Raw genomic sequence first — 19,391 nt, forward strand, 5'->3', positions numbered from 1 at the left:
TAGCAGAAAAAAGGAAATAATAATGATTAAAGTAGAGACAAATAAAATAGAGAATAGGAAAACAATGAGCCAATTAAGAAAAACAGAAGTTTTTTTTTCTTTGAAAAGGTCAACAAAATTAATAAACTTTTACATATACCTCCTAAAAAAGAGAATTACTAAAATCAGAAAGATGTGCACTTTCACACCAACTTGAAAGTAATACAAATAAGAAATATTAATAATAACTGCATAGCAACAAACTACACAACCTTGATGCAATGGGCAAAATCTTTGAAATGCAGATCCTGCCAATACTGACTCAAAAAGATATAGAAAATCTGAATAGACCTATAACAAGCAAAGATATTAAATTACTATCAAAAACTTTCCAATTGAAAAAACAAAGTACTATATGGCTTCACTGGTGAATTATATGAAAACTTAGAGAATAATTAACACCAATCCCCCTCAAATTTACCAAAATAAATAGAGAAAGGAATGCTTCATAACTCACTCTGTGAGGAAAGCATAACCCCAGTAACAAAGTCAGAGAGAGACATCACAAGAAAATAAAATGTGAATAACAGATGCAAAAGTCATCAACAAAATCTAGTAAACTGAATACAGCAACATTTTTTAAGGTATATATTTTAATTCCAGTATGGTTAACAGACAGGGTTACATTAGTTTCAGGTTTACAATGCATTGATTCAACAATTTTATACATTACTCAGTGCACCTCCCCTCTGGTGACCATCAGTTAGTTCTCTATAGTTAAGAGTCTGTTTCTGTCTCTCTCTCTCTCTCTCCCTTCCCCCCTCCCTCGTTTTTTGTACTTTATTTCCTAAATTCCACACAAGTGAAATCATATGGTATTTTCTTTCTCTGACTTATTTTGCTTAGCAAAATACTCTCTAGCTCCATCCATGTTGTTGCAAGTGGCCAAATTCTTTTTCATGGCCAAATTATATTCCATTGTATATATATGCCACATCTTTATCCATTCATCTATTGAAGGACACTTGGGCTGACTTCATAATTTAGCTATTGTAAATAATGCTACAATGAACACAGGGGTGCATGTGTCCCTGTGAATTCATGTTTTTGTATTTTTTGGGTAAATACTTAGCAATGGAATTACTGGATCTTATGGTAGTTCCATTTTTAATTTTTTGAGTTACCTCCATACCATTTCCCACAGTAACTCCACCAGTTTTCATTCTTACCAATAGTACACGAGGATTCTTTTTTCTCCATATCCTTATCAACACTTGTTATTCTTTGTGTTTTTGATTTTAGCCATTCTGACAGGTATGAGATGACATCTCACTGTAGTTTTGATTTGTATTTCCCTGATGATCAATGATGATGACCATCTTTTCATGTGTCTGTTGGCCATCTGGATGTCCTCTTTGTAAACATGTCTATTCATGTCTTCTGCCCATTTTTAATTGAATCATTAGTTTTTGGGGTGTTGAGTTTTATAAGTTCTTTATATATTTGGGATACTAACCCTTTAACAGATATGTCATATGCAAATATCTTCTCCCATTACGGGGGGTGCCTTTTAGTTCTGTTGATTGTTTCCTTTTCTGTGCAGAAGCTTTTTATTTCGATGTAGTCGCAGTAGTTAAATATCTTTGCTTTTATTTCCCTTGCCTCAACAGACATATCTAGAAAAATGTTGCTATGGTCAATGTCAAAGAAATTATTGCTCATGCTCTCCTCTAGGATTTTTATGGTGCCAGGTCTCACATTTAGGTATTTAATCCATTTTGAGTTTATTTTTGTGTAGTATAAGAAAGTGGTACAGTTTCTTTTGCATGTAGCTGTCCAGTTTTCCCAGCACCATTTGTTGGAAGATACTGTCTTTTTTCCCATCAGATATTCTTCCCTCCTTTGTCAAATATTAACTTACCATATAATGGTGGGTTTATTTCTGAGTTTTCTATTCTGTTATATGGATCTATGTGTCTATTTTTGTGCCAGTACCATATTGTTTTATTACAGTTTTGTAATATACTTCAAGTCTGGAACTGTGATACCTCCAGTTTTGCTTTTCTTTTACAAGACTGCTTTGGCTAATCATAGTCTGTTATGTTTCCATAAAAATTTTAGGATTGTTTGTTCTAGTTCTGTGAAAAATGCTGTTGGTATATTGACTGGAATTGCATTAAATCTGTAGATTGCTTTGGGTAGTATAAATATTTTAACAATATTTGTTCTTCCAATCCATGAACATGGAATGTTTTTCCATTTCTTTGTATCATGTTCAACTTTTTTCATCAATGTTTTATAGTTTTCAGGATACAGGTCCTTCACCTCTGTGGTTAAGTTCATTCCTAGGTATTTTATTTTTGGTGCAATTGCAAATGGGATTATTTTCTTAATTTCTCTTTCTGCTGCTTTATTATTAGTGTATATAAATGCAATAGATTTCTGTACATTGATTTTATATCCTGAGACTTTACTGAATTCATTTATCAGTTATAGTAGTCTGGTGGAGTCCTTATGGTTTTCTAAATATAGTACCATGTCATCTGGAAAGAGTGGAAGTTTTCCTTCTTCCTTACCAATATAGTTGCATTCTATTTCTTTTTATTGTCTGATTACTATGGCTAGGACTTCCAGTACAATGTTGAATAGAAGTGCAGAGATTGGACATCCTTGTCTTTTTCCTGATCTTAAAGGGGAAAGCTTTCAATTTTCCCCCAGTGAGTATGATGTTGTGTGTTTTTCATCTAAGGCCTTATTATGTCGAGGTATGTTCCCTCCAGACCTACTTTGTTGAGGGTTTTTACTATGAATGGATGTTGTACTTTGCCAAATGTACAGCAGCAAATTAAAAGGATTCTACACCATGACTAAGTAGGATTTGTCCCAGGAATGCAAAGATAGTTCAACAGAGAAAAATCAGTCCATGGAAACACACTACATTAATAGAAAGGAGGAAAAAACCCATATAATCATCTTAATTTGTGCAGATAACAGATTTGACAAAACTCAACATCATTTCACGAAAAAACCTCAAAAATTAGGAAAAGAAGGAAACTTCAACATGATAAACGAGATTATGAAAAATCCACAGCTAAGATCACACTTAATGGTTTAAGAATGAAATTTTTCCCTCAAGACTAGGAAGAAGGTAAGAGTTTCTGTTTTCACCGTATCTTTCTTTTTTTGTTTTTGTTTTTCAATTTAAATTTTAATTAGCTAGGATACAGTGTAATATTGGTTTCAGGGGTAGAATCTAGTGATTCATCATTTACATACAACACCCAGTGCTCATCAGAACAAGTGCCCTCCTTAATACCCATCACCCATCTAGCCCATTGCCCACCCACATCCCTCCCATCAACCTTCAGTTTGTTCTCTATAATTAAGAGTCTTTCGTGTTTTTTTCCCCTTTATTCTCTCCCTGCCTTCCCATATGTTCATCTGTTTTGTTTCTTAAATTCCACATGAGTGTTTTCACCATTTCTATTCACATAGCACTAGAAGTCCTAGCCACAGCAATTAGGCAAGAAAAAAAATTAAAGACATCCAAATTGGAGGGGAAGAAGTAAGCTTATTTCTATTTTTTCTATTTGCAGATGACATGATCTTATATGCAGAAAGCCCTAAAGAATCTACAAAAAAATCTATTAAAATGAATGAATATATTCAACAATAATGGAGGGTACAAGTTCAATACACAAAAATCAGCTGAATTAAAACTTTTTTTTAATGTTTTATATTTGAGAGAGAGAGAGAGAGAGAGAGAGAGAGAGAGAATGCAAGCAGGGGAGAGACAGAATCTGAAGCAGGCTCCAGGCTCTGAGCTGTCAGCACAGAGCCCGACACAGGTCTCAAACTCAGGAGCAGTGAGATCATAACCTAAGCCAAAGTCGGATGTGTAACTGACTAAGCCACCCAGGCACCCCTCAGCTGAATTTTTAGACACTATCAATGAACAATCTGAAAATAAAATTAAAAAGGAATCCCATTTGTAATAGCAGAAAAAGATAAAATAGGAATAAATTAAACCAAGGGGTTGCAGAAGTGTACACTGAAAACAATAAAATATTCCTCAATGAAATTAAAGACTACCTAAATACATGGAAAGAAATGTCTTCATGAATTACAAGACAATATAGTTAAGATAAAAATACTCCCCAAAGTGATTTACAGATTCATTGTGATCTTTTAAAAAAATCCCATTTGCCTTTTTTGTTTGCAGAAACAGAAAAGCCAAACCTAAAACTCATGTTGAATTGCACAGAACCCTAAACAGGCAAAACAAAAACAAAAACGAAAACAAAAACAAAAACAAAATTGAAGGCTCACATTTCCCATTTTCAACACTTACTACAAAACCATAGTAATCTCAAAAGTGTGTTACTGATCTAAGGATAGATATAGACCCAGTGGAATACATCTGAGAATATGGAAATAAAGGACTTATGTCATATGTCATATATACACATGATTCTTGACAATGGTGACAAGACCATCAATAAGGGAAAGAACAGTCCCTTCAATAAATGGTCCTTTGACAAACAGATAATCTAAATGCAAAAGGTATGAACTTCGACCTGGATTTCATACCATATATAAACACTAAAAGTGGATAAGAGACATTAATATAACAGCTAAAACTATGAAATTCTCAGAAGAAAATGTACAGGTAAATCTTTATGACCCTAGGTTTAGCAAATGGGTTCTTTGACACACACAAGAGAAAAATAGGTAAAGTGGATTTCACGAAAATTAAGAATTTCTGTGCACCAGAGGATATTATTAAGAGAGTCAAAAGGTATTTTGAGGATCATGTACCTGAAAGGGCTTAGTATCCAGAATATATAGAGAACTCTTACAACACACCAACCAAAATACAAGCAATCCAATTAAAAGATAGTCAAAGGACTTGAACACACAGTCCTCCAAAGAAGATATACAAATGACTAGCAAGCACACGAAAAGATGCCCAACACCATTACCGTTTAGGGAAGTGAAAATCAAAATCACAATGAGGTATCACTTTACACTCATTTGGATGGCTCTAATAAAAAATGGAATGTATCAAGGAGTGGCGAGGATGTGGAGAAATTGTTACCTTCCTTTATTCTTGGTAGAAATGTAAAATGTTGCAACAACTATGGAAAACAGTTTAATGGTTCCTCAAAAAAGTTGAGAATTAAATTACCATATGACCAAACAATTCTACTCTGAGGTTTATATTCAAAATAATTGAAAGCACATGCAAAAACAATAATTTGTACCCACATGTTCACTGAAGCACTTTGGCTCACAAGAGTCAAAGGAGGAATCAATCCAAATGCCCACGAATGGAGGACTAGATGAGCAATATGTTGTACATCCATTCAATGTAATATTACTCAGTCATAACAAGGAGTGAAGTACTGATAAATGCTACACAACAGATGAATCTTGAAAACATTAAGCTAAGTAAAAAAATTCAGACACAAAATGTCACGTATTTGTATCATTACATTTATATGAGATATCCAGATAGGCAAATCCATAAAAACAGAAAGCAGATTAGTGGTTGCCAGGGGCTGAGGGGATGGTGGGATGGGAGTACTGCTTAACAGATATGTGGTTTCCATTTCAGGTGATGAAAATGTTTTGAAATTAAATAATAGTGATGGTATATTAGGAATATACTTTATGCTACCACATTGTATACTTATTTAATATAGCTAAAATGGTAATTTTTATGTTGTATGTATTTACTACTAATAAAAAACATTTCCATTTGCAACACCTGGGTGGCTCAGTCGGTTGAGCATCTGACTCTATATTTCAGCTCAGGTCATGATTCCAGGGTTGTGGAATTGAGCCCCATGGCAAGCTCCACACTGAGCATGGACCCTGCCTGGAATTCTATCTCTCTCTCTCCCTTGGTCACTCTCCCCCACTCATGGACGCTGTTTCTAAAATAAAACAAACAACAAACAACAAAACCCCACTTCCATTTAATTTTAGGAACAAGACAAAGATATCTACATTAATTCCTTTTATTATATATTAGAGGATCTAGCCTGTGCAGTAAGAGGTGAAAGAAAATAAGACAAAATGACTGAGGGAAAAAAAAAAAACCACCTTATTTTCACGTTATAGGAATGTGCATATAGAAAATCCAAAGGAATGTATAGTTCTTAGAAATAATTTGAGAGTTTAATAAATTGTAAGGAAAGGCAACATTTAAATATTATCACAAGCAGGTGAAAATATAACTTTGATAATATTTCATTTTTAATAATAAAGAATAAAAACACTCAGGAAGACAGTTATTAAATTTTTATAACAAAAATATAAAGCTAGAAAAAAGAATTTTAAAAGACCTAATCAAAAGGAAATATATATCATGTTCTTGAAGAGGATGATTCAAAATTATAAAGATGTTAGTTCTCCCCAAAATGATCTATAGATTTAATACACTTTGATTGATAATGCAAACAATATTTTTTTATGAAATATAACCTACTTATTCTAAAACGTATACAGAGTTGCAAAGGGCCAGGAATAGTCAAAGACATACTTGAAGAAAAAGAATGGACTGGACGTCTTTCCCTACCAGGTGATAAGATTTATTATGAAGCCATAATGACTAAAATGCTGTGAATATGCTTCAAACATAACGTATCAGTGAAAGGACCACCTCCATACAAATGCACACATGAGGGGGATCTTGACGTATAACAGAATAGGTACTGCAGAGCAGTGAGGAAAGGGTGAACTATTTATCACATGTTGCCAGACAACTGCTTATGCACTTGAGGGAAAAATCAATTCACCATATCATACCACACACAAAAGTATCAATCCCTATATAGAACACAGGAAGATAACTCTGTGCCTTGGAAAAAATTTTTTCACTGAAATACTTAGTATCACAAATTATGAAGGATGAGATTGGTAAAGGAAACAATTGGTTACATTAAAATTGCTATTAAAAGATAATATTAACAAAAAGCTAAAAGTTCCAAACTGGGACAAGTTTTGCAACACATTTGCAACTAACAAAAAGTCGGTAGTAGGAATATATAAATAACTCCTGAAAATCAATAATCATAATAGACAAGCATGCACAGATTTTATAGAAAAGGAAACACGACTCATATTAATAACACTCAGCTTCATCAGTAAGTGGGAAAATGAAGGTTTGAACTGCCATAAAATAGTATTTCATATCTCTAGTGTGGCACAAATTAAAGTATGACAGTAAATTCTGGCAAGGATATGAGCAATAGGAATTCTCATCTTCCTTTAGTGGGGCTGTAAAGGCACACAACCACTTTGGAAATGTTGGACATGGGTAGTCATGCTGGACATTTACAAACCTTGCTATGACCTAGCAATTCCTTTCCTAACTATATACCACAGTGAAAGTCTTATACATATATACCAAAAGACACGTAAAAAAACGTTCTAAATATCTAGTCTGCCATAATTCCAGAAACAGAAAACAACAGTATTTGTTTTCTAACTATTTCTTTTTTCTCTTTGGTATATCACATTGTGCCTTATGTTGACACACCACTTTTCTTTACCTCCGGGTTGGCTGGTTTTGTTTTTTAATTTTGGCTGTTTATGGTCATACATACAATCATGTGCCTTGTGAGGAGCCATTAATTAACAATACTCATGATAATGTACTGAGAAAAATAAAAATAAAATGAAATCGAATTATTGGTCATGACTGCTATTGGTATGTGAGCCCTCAAAAAGGAAGGAAACAATTTTCACTTGCCTTTGTATATTAGACACCGTGCCAGCACAAAGATATGAATGATGCTTGCATCCATTGACTTGACTTCCTATTCCAATCTTCTAGTCTTTCAAAAGTGTTTAAAAACTAATCTCTACAGGAAGCATTCTTTGGTTTATCTCAACCTTAATATGAATTTGGAGGATTTTAATTCTTTTTTTGTGTGTATACTATGATCCATTAATTTTCATTGCTCTCTGCATGTCCTGTCAAATCTTTTTTTGTGCATTTGATATGCATGTCTCCAAGGTCAATGTCAGCTTTATGGGACACTGTATTTCAAATTCACATCAAACACACAATAAAAATCTATTAATGAAGTACACAGACCCTTTACTTCAGGAAAGCAATTTTGTTGTTTTCTTCCTCTTCACATACCCCAGGATCATCATTGCATACTGACAGACTTTATTCCCTCTAGTAGAATATACAGAAGCCATCTCAATCATTACCATTCCTGCTGGGTGGTTAAACAGATACCACATGTGAAGCCACAGGTAAAGGTTAAAAAGAATCCTCAAATATTATCTTATTTTGGTTCTTATCCTTTTTCACATGTATACTATACTATATTTTCACTGCTCCTTTCATTTCTTTTGAAATCATTTCATGTACATATAATACTTGTCTTTTTAGCTAGAATGTAAACAGAGGCTACAGATGAGATGGCAAATGAAAGTCACAGGAGCTTCCAAATATAATCCCCACTGAGTCACTGACAATTTTTCCCAGGAGTTTTTGACTTACCTTTATTGAAGAATGTGCTAACCATAAAGCTGAAGAACATTGTGGCGATGGCAAAACATAGCAAAAAGACGAAGACAAGAGATGGGTCACTGTATTGGATAACTGGCACAGGTTCTATCTAGCAAAACAATCAGGAAACCAGTTGAGTCATAATCTAAATGGTGTCACAGCAAAACAATAGAGGAGAAATGAAACATCTTTAAGTATTTTAAAAGTCCTGGTGAAACTAATGACAAGCCTCAGGGAGATGAGTAAACAATTCATTAACTACAGAAAGTCCACACACCTAAAGTTTAGTTTGCTGGAGGGGCGCCTGGGTGGCTCAGTCAGTTGAGCACCCAACTTTGGCTCAGGTCATGGTCTCACGGCTTGTGAGTTCGAGCCTTGTTGTCAGGCTCTGTGCTCACAGCTCAGAGCCTAAAGCCTGCTTCAGATTCTGTGTCTTCCTGTCTCTCTGCCCCTCCCCTGCTCATGCTCTGTCTCTCTGTCTCTCTCTCAAAAATAATAAACATGTTTTTTAAATCTTAAAAAAAAAAGTTTAGTTTGCTGAGAGACTAAGCAGCACTTGAATTTCCAGAGCGGAGTCACCAATAGGCACATGTTCACTTCCTGAATCCAACAGGACCACACCATATGTATCCGTTTTTCCTCTCAGAGTTTAGCTCTAGCCTGGACAGTGAAATAGACACTTGCCTTGGCAAAGAAAATAATGCACATCAAAAGGATGATAACTGAATACAAAGAGAGGAATGTGAAGAAATAGGCAGCCCAGAGCATCCAATTACTGAGTCCTATCATGAGCAGGTACTCCTGTGGGAGAATTAACACAAATCAACATCATGTAAAACAATATAATATACAAAATGCTTTCACAAATATTATCTAAATTTCCACCACAATCAAAATTGGCTAAATAAGAAATATTATCATGCCCAATTTATAGAGGAGATCAATGACTTGATTGAAATTACTCAGCTAGTGTGTGGGAGCTCTGTGATGCTTATAATCCCATAGATGACCTCACCAATAATTTACCTGATATTGTTCAGGCATGAAACACCCTTAATAAAACTATAAACTACTTACATTAATATCCCCTTTCTTTTTATTATGCCTTCTTCTAGTAGGGCATAATATATTTTAATTCAATGTAATTTAAATATATTTTATAAATGTAAACATGTAATGTAAGTATATTTTAATTCAATTACAAAAGATAAAAGCAAATGGACAAATTTTTGGTCAAATTGGCTAAAAAATGAGAGAAGACTCATATTACTAAAATCCAAATGAAACTGGGGACATTACTTCTGATTTTACAGAAATAAAAACAATCACTTAAAGCATACTATGAACAACTATATGCCAAAAAATTAGATAACCTATATAAAAGGCACAAGTTCCTAAAAACACACAAGCTACCAAAACTGAATCATGAAGAAAGAGAAAATCTGAACAGATCAATAATGGGGAATAAGATTAGATCATTAATTTAAAACTTCCAACAAAGTACATCCCTGGAGCAGAAGGCTTTACTGGTGAATTCTACCAAATATTTCAAAAAGAATAAACAATAATCCTTCTCAAACTCTTCCAAACACTTGAAGAGGAGGAAACTCATTTTATAAGTCTAGTGGTCAGACAGATACACATGAAAAGAAACTACAGACCAATATCCCTTGTGAATATTGACACAAAATTTTTCAACAAAATAGTATCAAACCAGATTTAGCAGCATGTTGAAAGGATTATACACCATGACCAAGTAGGATTTATTCATGGAATGCAAGGAGAGTTAAACATAGAAAATCAACCAATATAATACACCACATTAAGAGAAAACACATGATCATTTCAGTTGATGCAGAAATTCAAGACTGATAAAACATTCAACTAGAAATAGACGGGAACTTCCTCAACATAACAAAGGCCATATAAAAAAATAACAGCTAATATCATACTCTTTCACCTAAGATCAAGAGAAAATTAATGATACTAGCTTTCACTCCTATTCAACACAGTATTAGAAGTTCTAACCAGAGTAAATAAATATATAAATATATATATACACACATATACATATATATGTATATATATATGTATATGTGTGTGTGTGTGTGTATCATATGGCATCCAAATTGGAAAGGAAGGAGTACTCTGTTTGCAGATGAGATGATCTTACATGTAAACCCCACAGATTCCACACATTAAAAAAAGTCATAATTAATAAATGACCCATCAAAGTAGGAGAATACAAAGTCAACACATAAAAATCAGTAGAACTTCTATATACTATCAATGAGCAATCTGAAATGGAAATTAGGAAAACAATTCCATTTACAATAGCATCAAAAAGAATAAAACACATAAGAACAAACTTAACCAAGGATGCAAAAGACTTGTACAATTGAAACAATGAAAAGTGAAAGATCTCTACATTTTTGAAGCCAAAACACTCCCATAAAATTGGAAAAAAATTAGAAAATTAGATAAAATTTGGGCACCTGGGTGACTCAGTCCATTAAGCACCTGACTCTTGATATCGGCTCAGGTCATGATCTCATGGTTGGTGAGATCAAGCTCCACATGGAGCTCTGTGCTGACAGCACTGGTATTATCTACTAAAGTTAAATATGCATAATCTAACATTCAGCAAAAAATGTATAAAGTATTCATAGAATTACTTACGATACCTAAACTCCAAACACAGAAGGAAAATAGGTAAGTTTTGATAGTCATACTAGGGAATCTTAAAACTCCTATAACTCAATGACTATGAATGAACTACAGCTACATATTCAGCTGTAAAGAATCACATAGACACAATATAGTGCATGATTCCATTTATATCAAGTTCAAAACAGACAAAACTAACTCATGATATTAGAAATCAGGCTACTGTATACTTTAGGGAAAATGTTTTGAGGGGAACACAATCAGACTTCTAGAGTGTCGGCAGTGTTTTATTTCTTACAGGATCATGATAATATGGGCATACTTTCTTTATGATAACCCATTCAATTCTACTACAATAGTTTCAATGTTATTGTTTCCTCAAAATTCTTAAGTTGAAAACCTAGTCCCTTTGTAGACAAGTCAAGTAAGAAAATGCTGCGACTGAGGTCAGAGAAGTTTTTTCCTGCTTTCTCCTCTAGGGTTTTGATGGTTTCCTGTCTCACATTCAGGTCCTTTATCCATTTTGAGTTTATTTTTGTGAATGGTGTGAGAAAGTGGTCTAGTTTCAACCTTCTGTATGTTGCTGTCCAGTTCTCCCAGCACCATTTGTTAAAGAGACTGTCTTTTGTCCACTGGATATTCTCTCCTGCTTTGTCAAAGATGAGTTGGCTATACTTTCGTGGGTCCAATTCTGGAGTCTCTATTCTATTCCATTGGTCTATGTGTCTGTTTTTGTGCCAATACCATGCTGTCTTGATGATTACAGTTTTGTAGTAGAGGCTAAAGTCTGGGATTGTGATGTCCCCTGCTTTGGTCTTCTTCTTCAAAATTACTTTGGCAGCTTCTGGTTAGATGGTGGCATAGGAGGACGCTGGGCTCACCGCATTATGTGGATCACTTAGATTCCACCCACCCCTACCTAAATAACCCAGAAAATCGCCAGAAGACTAGCAGAATGGATTCTCCAGAGCCAAGTGTAGATGAGAGGCCCACGGAAGAGGGCAGGAAGGGTGGAGAGGCGGTGCCCGCTACAAGGACTGGTGGGAGGGAGCTGAGGCGGAGGGGCGCCCACTAGCCAAGCAGAGGTGCCGAGTCTGGCTTGCAAAAGTGGAGGGGCCGGACGTAGTGTGTTCAGACAGCAAGCAGGACTTAAGATCTGAAAGGTTATAAGTTAAGAGATCTGCTCATAGAGCAGGAAGGCTGGAAGACAACAGGAGGGAGACTTGTTGATCCCCAGATGACAGAGCTCAGCTTGGCGGGGAACAAAGGCGCTCACCAGCGCCATCTCCCTCGCCCATCCACCAACCAAAATCACAAAGGTAACCAGTTCCCATCACGAAACTTGCTTGCACCGTGCAGACACCCAACCCAACGCTGTCCTTCTGCAGATACATCCCTCTGGCAGGTCGGACTCCCTCCCGGTGCTGCAGGGCCCCTCCTGAAGTGGATCTCCAAAGGAAAAGCAAGATGAGCCTGCCCCTCCTGCCCCTGTGCACCTTGCTGATCCACCCCAGCTAATATACCAGATCCCTAGCACCAAAGCCTGGCAGTGTGCAAGTAGCCCAGATGGGCCACACAACCCCACAGTGAATCCTGCCCCTAGGAGAGGGGAGGAGAAGGTACACACCAGTCTGACTGTGGCCCCAGCAGTGGGCTGGGGGCAGACATCAGGTCTGACTGTGGCACCGCCCACCAACTCCAGTTATTCAAGACAGCACAGGGGAAGTGCCCTGAAGTTCTGCACCACTCCAGGGACTATCCAAAACGACGAAACGGAAGAATTCACCTCAAAAAACTTCCAGGAAATAATGACAACTAAAGAACTGACAAAAACGATATAAACAATATAACAAAAAGTGAATTTAGAATAATAGTAATAAAATTAATCTCTGGGCTTGAAAACAGTAAAGAGGACAGCAGAGAATCTCTTGCTACAGAGATCAAGGGACTAAGGAACAGCCAGGAGGAGCTCAAAAGTGCTATTAATGAGCTGCAAAATAAAATGGAGATGACCACAGCTTGGATTGAAGAGGCAGAGGAGAGAATAGGTGAACTAGAGGATAATATTATGGAAAAAGAAGAAGCTGAGAAAAAGAGAGATAAAAAAATCCAGGAGTGTGAGGGGAAAATTAGAGAACTAAGTGATGCACTAAAGAGAAATAATCTACGCATAATTGGTATTCCAGAGGAGGAAGAGAGAGGGAAAGGTGATGAAGGTGTACTTGAAGAAATCATAGCTGAGAACTTCCCTGATCTGGGGAAGGAAAAAGGCATTGAAATCCAAGAGGCACAGAGAACTCCCTCCAGACGTAACTTGAATTGATCTTCTGCATGACATATCATAGTGAAACTGGCAAAATACAAGAATAAAGAGAACATTCTGAAAGCAGCTAGGGATAAACATGCTCTAACATATAAAGGGAGACCAATAAGACTCGTGACCAATCTCTCTACTGAAACTTGGCAGGCCAGAAAGGAATGGCAGGAAATCTTCAATGTGATGAACAGAAAAAATATGCAGCCGAGAATCCTCTATCCAGCAAATCTGTCATTTAGAATAGAAGGAGAGATAAAGGTCTTCCCAAACAAACAAAAACTGAAGGAATTCGTCACCACTACACCAGCCCTACAAGAGATCCTAAGGGGGATCCAGTGAGACAAAGTACCAGAGACATCGCTACAAGCATGAAACCTACGGACATCATAATGACTCTAAACCCATATCTTTCTATAATAACACTGAATGTAAATGGATTAAATGCGCCAACCAAAAGACATAGGGTATCAGAATGGATGAAAGAACAAGACCCATCTATTTGCTGTCTACAAGAGAATGATTTTAGTCCTGAGGACACTTTCAGATTGAAAGTGAGGGGATGGAGAACTACTTATCATGCTACTGGAAGTCAAAAGAAAGCTGGAGTAGCCATACTTATATCAGACAAACTAGACTTTAAATTAAAGGCTGTAACAAGAAATGAAGAAGGGCATTATATAATAATTACAGGGTCTATCAAACAAGAAGAGCTAACAATTATAAATGTCTATGCGCCAAATACGGGAGCCCCCAAATATATAAAACAATTCATCATCACAAACATAAGCAACCTTATTGATAATTGCAGGGGACTTTAATACCCCACTGACAACAATGGATAGATCATCTAAACACACGGTCAATAAAGAAACAAGGGCCCTGAATGATACATTGGATCAGATGGACTTGACAGATATATTTAGAACTCTGCATCCCAAAGCAACAGAATATACTTTCTTCTCGAGTGCACATGCAACATTCTCCAAGATAGATCACATACTGGGTCACAAAACAGCCCTTCATAAGTATACAAGAATTGAGATCATACCATGCATACTTTCAGACCACAATGCTATGAAGCTTGAAATCAACCACAGGAAAAAGTCTGGAAAACCTCCAAAAGCATGGAGGTTAAAGAACACCCTAATAAAGAATCAATGGGCCAACCAGGCAATTAGAGAAGAAATTAAAAAATATATGGAAAAAAACGAAAATGAAAATACAACAATCCAAATGCTTTGGGATGCAGCGAAGGCAGTCCTGAGAGGAAAATACATTGCAATCCAGGCCTATCTCAAGAAACAAGAAAAATCCCAAATATAAAATCTAACAGCACTCCTAAAGGAAATAGAAGCAGAGCAGCAAAGACAGCCTAAACCCAGCAGAAGAAGAGAAATAATAAAGATCAGAGCAGAAATAAACAATATAGAATCTAAAAAACTGTAGAGCAGATCAATGAAACCAAGTGTTTGTTTTTTTAAAAATAAACACAATTGATAAACCTCTAGCCAGGCTTGTCAAAAAGAAAAGGGAGATGACCCAAATAGATAAAATCATGAATGAAAATGGAATTATTACAACCAAGAGATGGACAAATTCCTAAACACCCACACGCTTCCAAAACTCAATCAGGAGGAAGTAGAAAGCTTGAACAGACCCATAACCAGCGAAGAAATTGAATCAGTTATCAAAAATCTCCCAACAAATAACAGCCCAGGAACAGATGGCTTCCCAGGGGAGTTCTACCAGATGTTGAAAGCAGAGATAATACCTATCCTTCTCAAGCTATTCCAAAAAACAGAAAGGGAAGGAAAACTTCCAGACTCATTCTATGAAGCCAGTATTACTTTGATTCCTAAACCAGACAGAGACCCAGTAAAAAAAGAGAACTACAGGCCAATATCCCTGATGAATATGGATGCAAAAATTCTCAATAAGCTACTAGCAAATCGAATTCAACAGCACATAAAAAGAATTATTCACCACGATCAAATGGGATTCATTCCTGGGATGCAGGGCTGGTTCAACATTCGCATAATCAATCAACGTGATACATCACATTAACAAAAGAAAAGATAAGAACCATATGATCCTATCAATCGATGCAGAAAAAACATTTGACAAAATTCAGCATCCTTTCTTAATAAAAACCCTCGAGAAAGTTGGGATAGAAGGAACATACTTAAACATCATAAAAGCCAATCATGAAAAGCCCACAGCTAATATCTTCCTCAATGGGGAAACACTGAGAGCTTCCCCCTGAGATCAGAAACACGACAGGGATGTCCACTCTCACCGCTGCTGTGTAACATAGTGATGGAAGTGCTAGCATCAGCAATCAGACAACAAAAGGAAATCAAAGGCATCAAAATTGGCAAAGATGAAGTCAAGCTTTCACTTTTTGCAGATGACATGATATTATACACGGAACCCAACAGACTCCACCAAAAGTCTGCTAGAACTGAGACATGAATTCAACAGAGTTGCAGGATACAAAATCAAGGTACAGAAATCAGTTGCATTCTCATACACTAATAATGAAGCAACAGAAAGACAAATAAAGAAATTGATCCCATTCACAATTGCACCAAGAAGCATAAAATAACTAGGGATAAATCGAACCAAAGATGTAAAAGATCTGTATGCTGAAAACTATAGAAAGCTTAGGAAGGAAATTGAAGAAGATATAAAGAAATGGAAAAACATTCCGTGCTCATGGGTTGGAAGAATAAATATTGTTAAAATGTCAATACTACCCAAAGCAATCTACACGTTCAATGCAATCCCAATCAAAATTGCACCAGGATTCTTCTCGAAACTAGAACAAGCAATCCTAAAATTCATATGGAACCACAAAAGGCCCCGAATAGCCAAGGTAATTTTGAAGAAGAAGACCAAAGCAGGAGGCATCACAATCCCAGACTTTAGCCTCTACTACAAAGCTGTCATCATCAAGACAGCATGGTATGGGCACAAAAACAGACACATAGACCAATGGAATAGAATAGAAACCCCAGAACTAGACCCACAAAAGTATGGCCAAGTCATCTTTGACAAAACAGGAAAGAATATCCAATGGAAAAAAAGACAGTCTCTTTAACAAATGGTGCTGGGAGAACTGGACAGCAACATGCAGAAGAATGAAACTAGACCACTTTCTCACACCATTCACAAAAATAAACTCAAAATGGATAAAGGACCTGACTGTGAGACAGGAAACCATCAAAACCGTAGAGGAGAAAGCAGGAAAAGACCTCTCTGACCTCAGCCGTAGCAATTTATTACTCGACACATCCCCAAAGGCAAGGGAATTAAAAGCAAAAATGAACTATTGGGACCTTATGAAGATAAAAAACTTCTGCACAGTAAAGGAAACAACCAACAAAACGAAAAGGCAACCAACGGAATGGGAAAAGATATTTGCAAATGATATATCGGACAAAGGCCTAGTATCCAAAATCTATAAAGAGCTCACCAAACTCCACACCCAAAAAACAAAAACCCAGTGAAGAAATGGGCAGAAAACATAAATAGACACTTCTCTAAAGAAGACCTCCAGATGGCCAACAGGCACATGAAAAGATGCTCAACGTCACTCCTCATCAGGGAAATACAAATCAAAACCACACTCAGATATCACCTCACGCCAGTCAGAGTGGCCAAAATGAACAAACCAGACTATAGATGCTGGAGAGGATGTGGAGAAACGGGAACCCTCTTGCACTGTTGGTGGGAATGCAAATTGGTGCAGCCACTCTGGAAAAGAGTGTGGAGGTTCCTCAGAAAATTAAAAATAGACCTACCCTATGACCCAGCAATAGCACTGCTAGGAATTGACCCAAGGGATACAGGAGTATTGGTGCATAGGGGCACTTGTACCCCAATGTTTATAGCAGCACTGTCAACAATAGCCAAATTGTGGAAAGAGCCTAAATGTCCACCAACTGATGAATGGATAAAGAAATTGTGGTTTATATACACAATGGAGTACTATGTCGCAATGAGAAAGAATGAAATCTGGCCCTTTGTAGCAACGTGGATGGAACTGGAGAGTGTGATGCTAAGTGAAAGAAGCCATACAGAGAAAGACAGATACCATATGTTTTCACTCTTATGTGGATCCTGAGAAATTTAACAGAAACCCATGGGGGAGGGGAAGGAAAAAAAAAATAAGGTTAGTGTGGGAGAGAGCCAAAGCATGAGACTCTTAAAAAGTGAGAACTGAGGGTTGATGGGGGGGGGGGGTGGGAGGGAAGGAAGGGTAGGTGATGGGCACTGAAGAGGGTATCTTTTGAGATTAGCACTGGGTGTGGCATGGAAACCAATATGACAATAAATGTCATATATTAAAAAAAATACTTTGGCTATTCGGGTCTTTTGTGATTCCATACAAATTTTAGGATTGCTTGTTCTAGCTTCGAGAAGAATGTTGGCGCAATTTTGATTGGGATTGCATTGAATGTGTTAATTGCTTTGGGTACCATTGACATTTTCACAGTATTTATTCTTCCAATCCATGAGCACGGAATGTTTTTCCATTTCTTTGTATCTTCTTCAATTTCCTTCTTAAGCTTTCTATAGTTTTCAGCATACAGATCTTTTACATCTTTCGTTAGGTTTATTCCTAGGTATTTTATGCTTCTTGGTGCAATTGTGAATGGGATCAGTTTCTTTATTTGTCTTTCTGTTGCTTCATTATTAGCGTATAAGAATGCAACTGATTTCTGTACATTAATTTTGTACCTTGCACTTTGCTGAATTCATGTATCAGTTCTAGTAGACTTTCGGTGGAGTCTATTGGGTTTCCATGTATAATAGCATGTCATCTGGAAAAAGTGAAAGCTTGACTTCATCTTTGCCAATTTTGATGTCTTGATTTCCACTTGTTGTCTGATTGCTGATGCTAGAACTTCCAATACTATGTTAAACAATGTGGTAAGAGTGGACATCCCTGTCTTGTTTCTGATCTCAGGGGGAAAGCTCTCAGTTATTCCCCATTGAGGATGATTATTAGCTGTGGGCTTTCCATAAATAGCTTTTATGATGTTTAAGTATATTCCTCCTATCCCGACTTTCTCAAGGGTTTTTATTAAGAAAGGATGCTGAATTTTGTCAAATGCTACGTCTCCAAAGGCAAGGGAATTAAAAGCAAAAGCGAACTATTGGGACCTCATGAAGATGAAAAGCTTCTGCACTGCAAAGGAAACAATCAACAAAACTAAAAGGCAACCAATGTAATGGGAAAAGATATTTGCAAATGACATATCAGACAAAGGCCTAGTATCCAAAATCCATAAAGAAGTCACCAAACTGCACACCCAAAAACCAAGTAACCAGTGAAGAAATGGGCAGAAGACATGAATAGATACTTCTCTAAAGAAGACATCCAGATGGCCAAGAGGCACATGAAAAGATGCTCAACGTCACTCCTCATCAGGGAAATACAAATCAAAACCACACTCAGATACCACCTCACGCCTGTCAGAGTGGCCAAAATGAACAAATCAGACTAGAGATGCTGGCGAGGATGTGGAGAAACGGGAACCCTCTTGCACTTTTGGTGGGAATGCAAACTGGTGCAGCCACTATGGAAAACAGTGTGAAGGTTCCTCAAAACATTAAAAATAGATCTACCGTATGACCCAGCAACAGCACTCCTAGGAATTTACCCAAGGGATACAGGAGTGCTATGCATAAGGGCACTTGTACCCCAGGGTTTATAGCAGCACTTTCAAGAATAGCCAAACTATGGAATGAGCCTAAATGTCCCTCGTACTGATAAATGGAATTAAGAAATTATGGTTTATATACACAATGGAATATACGTGACAGTGAGAAAGAATGAAATCTGGCCTTTTGTAGCAACATGGATGGAACTGGAGAGTGTTATGCTAA

General features: G+C 36.7%; 1 protein-coding gene across 10 annotated transcripts in view; it reads right to left on the reverse strand.

The window, feature by feature from the left end:
* The window catches only part of LOC123589300 (phospholipid-transporting ATPase ABCA3-like), a 185,258-nt gene that overhangs the window by 138,930 nt on the left and 26,937 nt on the right, over window positions 1-19,391 (reverse strand). For all 10 annotated transcript variants that reach the window (XR_006708249.1, XR_006708250.1, XM_045461212.1 and 7 more), the window contains 2 exons: window positions 9,197-9,313; window positions 8,504-8,621 (listed from right to left, as the gene is read on the reverse strand). Coding sequence is in view for 8 of the 10 variants with exons in the window: in XM_045461212.1 (XP_045317168.1) it covers window positions 8,504-8,621; window positions 9,197-9,313 (235 nt within the window). In the remaining 2 variants the exon portion in view is untranslated. The remainder of the gene's footprint in view (window positions 1-8,503; window positions 8,622-9,196; window positions 9,314-19,391) is intronic.

Source organism: Leopardus geoffroyi, chromosome E3 (genome assembly GCF_018350155.1).
Source record: "Leopardus geoffroyi isolate Oge1 chromosome E3, O.geoffroyi_Oge1_pat1.0, whole genome shotgun sequence".
Lineage (NCBI taxonomy): Eukaryota > Metazoa > Chordata > Mammalia > Carnivora > Felidae > Leopardus > Leopardus geoffroyi.